This window comes from Xyrauchen texanus, chromosome 27 (genome assembly GCF_025860055.1).
Source record: "Xyrauchen texanus isolate HMW12.3.18 chromosome 27, RBS_HiC_50CHRs, whole genome shotgun sequence".
Taxonomy (NCBI): domain Eukaryota; kingdom Metazoa; phylum Chordata; class Actinopteri; order Cypriniformes; family Catostomidae; genus Xyrauchen; species Xyrauchen texanus.
Window position 1 is genome coordinate 21,950,630 of NC_068302.1, and position 9,006 is coordinate 21,959,635.

At 39.0% G+C, this 9,006-nt stretch overlaps 1 protein-coding gene across 1 annotated transcript; it reads right to left on the reverse strand.

Moving 5' to 3' along the window:
• Window positions 1–1,460: 1,460 nt before the first annotated feature.
• Window positions 1,461–6,760, reverse strand: scrt2 (scratch family zinc finger 2). The gene is made up of 2 exons (XM_052094925.1): window positions 6,260–6,760; window positions 1,461–2,293 (listed from the first exon to the last, which is right to left on the reverse strand). The coding sequence occupies exons 1-2, from the start codon at window positions 6,411–6,413 to the stop codon at window positions 1,503–1,505; spliced, it is 945 nt and encodes a 314-aa protein (XP_051950885.1). The 5' UTR covers window positions 6,414–6,760; the 3' UTR covers window positions 1,461–1,502.
• Between the last annotated feature and the right edge of the window lie 2,246 nt (window positions 6,761–9,006).

The window sequence follows — 9,006 nt, forward strand, 5'->3', positions numbered from 1 at the left end:
TAATCGTTTATCCCAGCCCTACTTGTGATATGACACAGATTTGGGTGAAGTCAAACACACCATATATAGATGCTCTGCAAGCCTTAGAAGGAAATGGAGTTGTGGAAACAACAAAATGGAGAGAATGACCTTGGATATTAAGGAGGTTTTTGTTTATTGCTCTACATTGACTGCTAACAGGACAGCTGTGATTATACAAGTTCAGTTGTTGTTCCGAAGAAGAATTATTGCCCAATAAACAAAGCATCATCACCTGAAGATTTCTGCCTCAAACACTGCATAACGTTCCTCTCCAAAAAGACTAAAATCCCTCTACAGCTGAATCATGCATATAAAGAGTTATTAAAAAGCAGCATCTTAAAAGGTCAACGGCAGTTTAGTATCCATAACACAGAACAAAATAAATAAATACATAAATAAACATTAATAAATAGAGAAATGAAAATAGTGCATAAATAAATACTTCGCAAAAATAATACTGGAATGGTAGAAATGAGGTTTGTATGATGGCCACTTGGACAGCTTGGAGAGAGGAGAGTTTAGGGGTCATACCTGCCTCTGGGTGAGGTAATCGTGGAGCAGGAAGACGAGGGGTGGAGCTCCAGACAGTTAGAGCACATGTCAGTTTTAGTGTGAGTTGTGTTAAAATTCTCCAGTGATGTTGTTGAAAGTACCTGTCATCCATATAATAATGACTTGTAAAAATGTATTTCAGATGTTGAGTCTCGAGTGCTGTATACTCTATATGATAACCATGGTAAACAGACCTATGGTAACTCTGCTCACACACCAGCAGTTATAGAAAATTATTGGCATGATAGATACATAAATAAATAATCAATAAATTAAAATGGAAGCAAGAAACTATTTTTATATGTTGACTATAAAAATAACACTTATAAATTAAATACCAAAGTGTAACAAAAGGTTTTACCTTTTCAGAGGTCTACAATCTTTTTTTCTTCAGTTTTTTTTGTTTGTTTGTTTTTTGCAAATACTGTCATTATTCACATTTTCATAAAAAGTTAATGTTGTCAGTTGCAAAAGAATTTAAAATAAAAGAGCAGCATAAAAATACAAATTGATTTTCATTTCTGAAAAAGCACAAACCTGTTGCTGTCCTTTTTTTTGTCTTTTTTATGATTTGCTATAAAAATCAGGAATCTAAGTATTATTATTATTAGTAGTAGTAGTAGTAGTAGTAGTAGTAGTAGTATTATGTTCATAAAAATTTGCATGCCAGGCCTCATAATTGTAAGTGTCTGTACAAGAGTGCCTTTTTTAACCAAAGAAAAAAATCCAGCATCTATTCATTATAGTCTTATTATTATTGGGTTTGTTGTGGAGGTTATATCTTGGTGAAAATATTGCTTTCTAAAAAAGGGAGAGTGTGTGTGTGTTTTTTTTTTGGGGGGATTAAGAACGATCTCTTCTTCATGTTTCTTGGGGGGGGTCATTAACTGTGATCTCTTCATCTTTCTTTTGTCCTCCGTCAGGTGTCATTAATTCTCAGAACCGGACTCGTCCTCATCTCCAGAACCTCTAAAGCAGGCGGACTCGTAGTGCTTGTTCAGGTAGGACTTCAGCGCGAAGGTTTTATTGCAGCGTTTGCAGCAGTAGTGCTTGAAGGCCGAATGCGTCTGCATGTGCGCTCGTAGGTTGGATCGGTCTGCAAAGGCTTTCCCGCAGTGTGCGCAGGCGAAGGGTTTTTCACCCGTATGTGATCGCATGTGCCCTTGCAGCAGCCATGGTCGACTGAAAGCTTTACTGCACACATGACATTTGTGCTTGAGGTTGTGAGTGAGGATATGCATGGCCAGAGCTGGCATGGACACATAAACCTTGTTGCAGGTAGGACACTTGCGTGCCATCTTGCTATCGAGGCTGCGGTGGGTTTGCTTGTGTCTGCTCAGGTTGGAGGAGGTGGCGTAGGTCTTTCCGCACTCGTTGCAGGTGTGTCTGGGGCCTCCATTGGGGCCTTCTGGTGCTTTCTCTTCTGTGTCACCTTTCCTTGCTTCTGTAACCTCTCCTTTCCTCCTCGAGCGGCCATCAGATATTAACAATGCATCCATGGTATAACCCTCGGACAGAGATTCGCTCTCGCTGCTGAAGTATCCGCGGGCCGTGAGGCCGGACTGAGGGCTGTCAGGATGCTCCAGGTCAGGTTGGCAGTATTCACCTCCTCCACTGCTGACAGGGGAGTACAGTGGATCTGACAACCCAGAGCCCAGCTTCATGTTAGCCTGCTTCTCCCCCGTGTATGTAGCAGAACTGATGTAATCCTGGATGTAGCCTGCAGCAGGATATAAGCAGAAACATTACACATGAGCATGTTATTAACACTTTTTCAATTAAGTCCAAGTGTATGTCTTTATAACCTGGTTTAAAGCCGTTAAAGGCACAGAATCATTACTTTACACAGACAGAATGTCAGGATTACTGGTCCTACTGTAAGTGATATGACGTATTGTACACCTGTTCCTATGACAACATCCTAAAACAACTATCACACCAACTCTCCTTTTTGCATATCAAATGTGAAAGCTATGAAGTAGTTTTTGGAATCTACACTTCCATCAAGCATGTCATACTGCATACAATTTTTTTTATTTTGTAAAGTTCTGTATAGTTCAAGTCACATGAATTTTCCAAAACATATTTCCACAGCTGTTAGAGCACTATAGCTGCATACATGTGTGTGTAAGTGTGTAAGTGTGTGTGGTCAGGGGGGTGATGGGTTCTCGAGGGCTTTAACATAAGGGTAATGGCTAATTAAGCAGGTTAACTGTGGTGGAAACATAAGTGTCTTTCTTATGATGAAATGAAAAAGCCTCTCTGACTCTCTCTTGCTTTGACAAGATTAGCCTAAGGCTGCTGTAGAGTGAAGTGTTTATTTGTCCATTATGCTACATAATCTGTTAAAAGTGGAAGTAAATAGAGGTTAACGTTATGAGGGGATGTAAACCGTTTTAATGAAAACAGGACTTTACAAAACACTTTCACTTCTGTTAGAAGACAACTGAAGCTCCCAGATTTCAAAATATGAAAAAATCCCTGAAATAGTCCAGTTCTAAACATTGAAGTATACACTCACTGAGCACTTTATTAAGAACACTATGGTCCTAATAAAGTGCCCGATTTTGTAGCCCATCGACCTCAAGGTTCGGCATGTTGTGCACTCTGAGATGCTATTCTGTCACTAAAATTGTACAGAGTGGTTACAATCTGCGTTGACCTCTCTCATCAACAATACATTTTTGTCTGCAGAACTGCCACCCAATGTGTTTTTTTGTTTTTGGCACCTTTCTGAGAAAACTCTAGAGACTGTTGTGCTTGAAAATCCCAGGAGATCAGCAGTTACAGAAATACTCAAACCAGCCCGTCTGGAACCAACAATCATGCCACATATGAAATCACTGAGATCACATTTTTTCCCAATTCTGATGATTAATGTGAACATTAACTGATGCTCCTGAACTGTATCTGCATGATTTTATGCATTCCACAGCTGCCACACGATTGGCTGATTAGATAATCACATGAATATGTAGGTGTACGGGTGTTCCAAATAAAGTGCTCAGTGAGTGTATTACTAATATGAAGACATATTCCCTAGGACACGACCTCTTATTGCCTCTTTATCCATTGAAACAAATAAACTCCTTCAAACTTCTCTAAACTGATTATGGAGCCCTCTCGCCATGAAGAGTGAGCCTTAATGCATTGTGAGGATCATTCAGGAGCCGCTAAAAGGATTTCTGGCAGCCGTGGGGCCCAGATCTGCCATTTATCGCCATTTGAATTTCACTGACATAATATAACTTCCAAGGTTCCATGTCTTTGTCAAAATGTTTTAATTCAATATGTGCACTAAAAGGAGAATGTCACATGGCATGTAATACAAGGTGCAATAAGACTATCAGTTGGGGGCTGGTAAAACAGTGAGAGTAAAAAAAAAAGTAATGGGAGTGTATGTTTAAGACAAGACAAAATCAGAGCAAGAGGAGTAAGACAGAGAGAAAGAAAAAGACTGAGAAAGTAATTTAATTGTCTGCAAAATATATTCACAGAGATCCATAGTAACTGCAAGGTTTAGCATGCTAAAGTGTAACCTATGTAAGTACACATAATTTGTATTTGTCAACAACTGCATTTACCATAGTATCCATTGTTTTGGCCAAAATAGCACAGTTATTGTCACAACAATAAAACTATGGTTGTTGGACAAAATAATTAAATATATATATATATTTATATATATATATAATTAACATGACAGATTCTAAAGCGCCTTACGCTGTCTGAAGATCCAATATTACTGTAATTAATGCATTAAAGGCAATTAATGTGTGGTTTTACAGTAGTAACATTAATTGTAGTTATAATAGTGGCGTGCTATAGTTACGTTACTAAAGTAGTTTTTGCAAAAACTGTGTTTGCATTGGTAATTTTCTTTGTATTTAATAGGTGATTGTAACTTGAAGTTTGTGTTAGTTTCCCTGAAACTGCAGAATTGGGCATTTTTTATATTTATTTATGCTTGGTTTAATCTCAAGCTTATTCAATTTTTTTAACACCGCTTGTTGATCTGTTCAATCAAATGAAAGCAAGTGTGTCAACGTGTGTCAGTCAGTATTTTAGTATTTCAGAATGCGCTGCCCTAAAATGCTGTGTAGGTCGGAATCTCGCTATGGTTTAATGATGCAGTCTTTGTTTTATTCCCTTCTTGAAGGCCCATAAAAAGGGGATGTGTTTTCAGCTGTAGAAACAGCTCTTTAAACACTGACTGACGTGACAGGACGGACTTGTTCATCTTTTGTTTCGGAGGTCCTGTCTTGCGACCTTCACGAGGCAGCAATATAATCATTCTTTCACGCTATTTACAGCAGCTGTTTGCAAAAAATACTACAAATCCGTCGAGGGAACAACACAACGTGGCTAATATATGTAAATAATTCATATCGAATGCATTTTGAAGGTAAATTGTCTCACTTGCATTATTATTTTGTCTGAAAACACAAGTAATAAAAACAAATGCATTCAATATCAGCTTAAACCACATTTTAAAAGGAGCAGCAAATCTTAAAAGATCATATAATCTTACAATGACAACAAAAAGAGATGAATAGCCAGTGCTAGCTGTGTTTTTGTAACAGGTGGAAACATATCTCCTGTCTTAACTCGAGTATCTGCGAAAAGCACCATAGGACAGAAAGAGCCCCATATCTGCTATTGAAATCTGCCTGTTAGGACACAGAGCTCTTTGGACTCTTTTTAGTCTAACTAGACTAGCTTACTTTAGCTCATCCTGTCCCATCATGTTTGTTTAGGGATGCTGGGCTGCTTACTCTGTCACATGATGCAGCAGTGCACACAGCAGGCACAAATAGCATCACGTACAAAGTCAGTGCTGCTGCCTCAAGCATTTTCATCCCCTCTTTCTCCTTCTCTTTCTTTTCATCTCCCTCTTTCTCCTTGAAGTGATACACTACTGTACTCAGATGTCTCCAGTGGCATCATTGATGGCTGAAATTCTACCTCCCCCCAACCCACCACCACCACTTAGATTCGTGTGCCTGGAAGCTGGAGAAAGAAAGAAAGAAATAGTGAGATGAGGCAGAAAAAGGAGGATGGGGGAGGAGAGAGAAAGAAAGAGAGAGTGAGTGTGTTGGAGCGATGCTGTGGGGCACGAGGGGTGGGGGGGTTGTACTGAAACTCAAGGGCAATAGTAGCTAAGGACAAACACATGAGCTCCACAAAGCACAATAATCTAAGCACTTAGCCTGACTCTCTCAGCATGTTAGCATTAGCATTAGCTTTTACGAAAAACAAACTGGTATCAACCTACTGCCCGTGTGTTTTCATACGGCTTTATTTGCATAAGCTGATCTCTCTGCGTGACCTAATTTGCGTCTGCACATCCGAGTCAGAAACAACAAAAACAAACAAAAATCTGTGGGGTGGGGGCACAATAGTGGGATTCAAAGATAGGGGGGCTAGGTGTGCAAGGATGGAGGTTTTTAGGGATTAGTGTAGATCTTTAAGCGAAAACAGAAAGGCAAGCTTTATGTAACATCTGTTGGACTCAAATCAGAATTCTTCTGACCTTATAATGATCAAAATGATGGATTTTTGCAAGGCTATGTTTTGTAACCATTTGAGAACCGAGTTGAAACTCGACGACATCAAGTAAAGACACTGTACGTTGCATATATGGTAAAAAACAATATATGGTACACACATGGACATTCAGACTCACCATTTTCGCAGAGCCGGACACCCAGGCTTGAACGAGAGCGTGTAAAGGAGTCATCGAGCTCATGATGATGATGGTGATGATGATTAGATGTTGTCAGAGGAGACGAGGAGAAATCATCCAGTTTGATTTTCTTCACCAGAAATGAACGCGGCATGATTCACACACAGTCGCACACACGCAGACGCACCAGAAATCCCTCACATCGGCTGTGGACAGAGAGTCAAGGGGGTAAAAATCCTGGAGAAAATCTTTCAGCTGTCCCAGACAAAATCCCTTCCGAATAAAAGATGATCCACGTTCCAGAAAGAAAAAGAATGAATGTAAAAAAAAAAAAGGAAACAAGGAGGAGAGATGTCTGATGATACAATACAGTGTGTGTGCTTGCTACTATACACACATTCCCTCTTACACCTCTGAAAAAACAAATTCACTAGTTCAGCACTGGATAGCTCCTGGCCTGCAGCGGAGGCGGCTGAGAGAAGGAAGAGATAGAGAAGACAGAGAGAGAGAGAGAGAGAGAGAGAGAGAGAAAGAGAGAGGAGAGAGACTGTGAGACTAGCTGAGATCAGCAGTCAGGCAGGTTTTATAGAGGGAGGCAGTGGGAGTGAGATCAGGTGGTACATCGCAATGGTGCTGCTCAGCATTAATCCATCAAACATCCCTCGGGACACACATCACATTACTACTGAACCGTATGTGCATTCACACACACACACACACACACACACACACACACACAGACACAGACAGACAGACCCCCCTCTGATACACTCCCTTCCCTTTTCTAATTCCCCCCTTTCTGTGAGAGAGAAAAAGAGAAGGGCAGGCCAGAAATGTCACAGACAGATCTCAAACTGAGATGATATAACAACCCGCATGTATTCTGTTTGGTTCTGTTCTGTGTCTTGTGTCCCTTCTGTTTCACTGACAATCATTTCAAACACTGGCAAGCTGTACCAGCATGATGAATGATATATCTCTTTGTCTTTGTCTCCCACTCCTTTTAAATCAGCAATATCAACTATAACTCCTACTCATGCATTACTGTAAAAATGTTTTCATCATTATGCTATACCAGCATTAATGTTTTCTGTGTTTCTGCTTGACATTTTCAACAGTAATTAAAATCCAAATTCAACTAAGTTTTTTCTTGAACAGTAATAAACCATAATAACTGTAATGTGTAGAAATGTTAGACTTGAACAAGAGTAAATATAATTTTCCAGCAAATTCCCAGTTTTGGCAATCACACACACACACAAACTCATTCAGTGTTCCTGAATGGAACTTCAATGGACAGGATGATGTCGCATCTGCCTGCATGCTGCACACTTTATGTTCTTTATGTCTTTGTGCTCACATGCAAAGCAAGTGGGAGTCTCTCAATCCAGCCCCCCCCCCCATTCACTTAATGAAGTGTCTGAATACACCACACAACACACTCTCTCTCTCTCTGCCTTTCTCTCTTTCTGGACAGTCCTCTCTAATAATTATAATACAGTACTCACACCCTCAATCATATTCTCTCATATTATTAAATATCAGCTGGTGCTTCCTTGGTGTTTTGAAGATGTGCATATATTATGCATGTTGTGTAAGTCCGTAAATATGATTTCGTTTTTACATTATATTTATGACATTAATTTAGTCATTAATGTAACATATAAAATATAAATGTAAAAACAATATAAAAATGTTTATTTTATGTAATATTTGTTATATTTTCTCTTTATAGGCATATATATTTTTCATTTTTATATTTATATGTAATTTTCATTTATTCATTTTATATACATTTAAACTTAAGTCATATATACATGGATAAATAAGTAAAAGAAAAATATTTACAATTATTTCAATTATCTTTATATATGTAATTTATTGAAAAATGAAATGTATACATTTTTACATTTTATATTGCATAACTATTATTATGTCCATTTTTTATGCCTTGATAATCTGCTTAGCTAGTGGCCAAAATCACTGTAATTATCAACAAGTGAAATGTTACAGGTTGTGTGTGTAACCCACTCACACGAAGAGGAAAAATCCCAATCTTTCATTTGAGCATCTGTCACTGCCCCAGGACAGGCGGTTCCCTACCCCACCCCCAGAGCCTGCGGACCACAGGGCCAGATCAGGTCTGCCTGCTGCGTGTTGTATGAAAGGCTTTGGGTTTCATCCAGTGATTATTGTTTGGGGGGGATTATTTTGTATCTCCATCTATCTCATCCTCAGATGAGGCTACTTTCTCTCTCTCTCTCTCACTCTCTCTCCCTCTCTCTCTCCCTCTCTCTCTATGTCTCTCTCTGACTTTCTTCCTCCATCAGTCCCTATGAAATGCTTCCTGTTTCAGATCCCTAGTGTCTGATTCTCTTTACTTCTGTTGTTGTTTCGTTTATCCGGAAGCTTCTTCTTGTCCTGCTCAAGAGATACACAAAACCCATGTTGGGAGATGCTCTCTTACTCTTTCCTTCTTCTCATTACTGTCTCTTTCTGTCTCATATTCATTCTTTGCATCCTGCTTTCTGTCATTTTTTTTTTTTTGTGATTTTGTAATTGCTAAAACATTGTGCTTCTCTTTAATGTTTCTCAGTAATAAACTGTTCTTTCTGCTCATATTGTAGGTTGAAGGGTTCCTGTGTTTTTTGAGCATCAGTGTATTCTGTAATATTATTATATACAACAGTTAGTTCCGGTCCTCAAATCTTATTGGACGAGAGACGTTCCATGAGCAGTGATGGTCT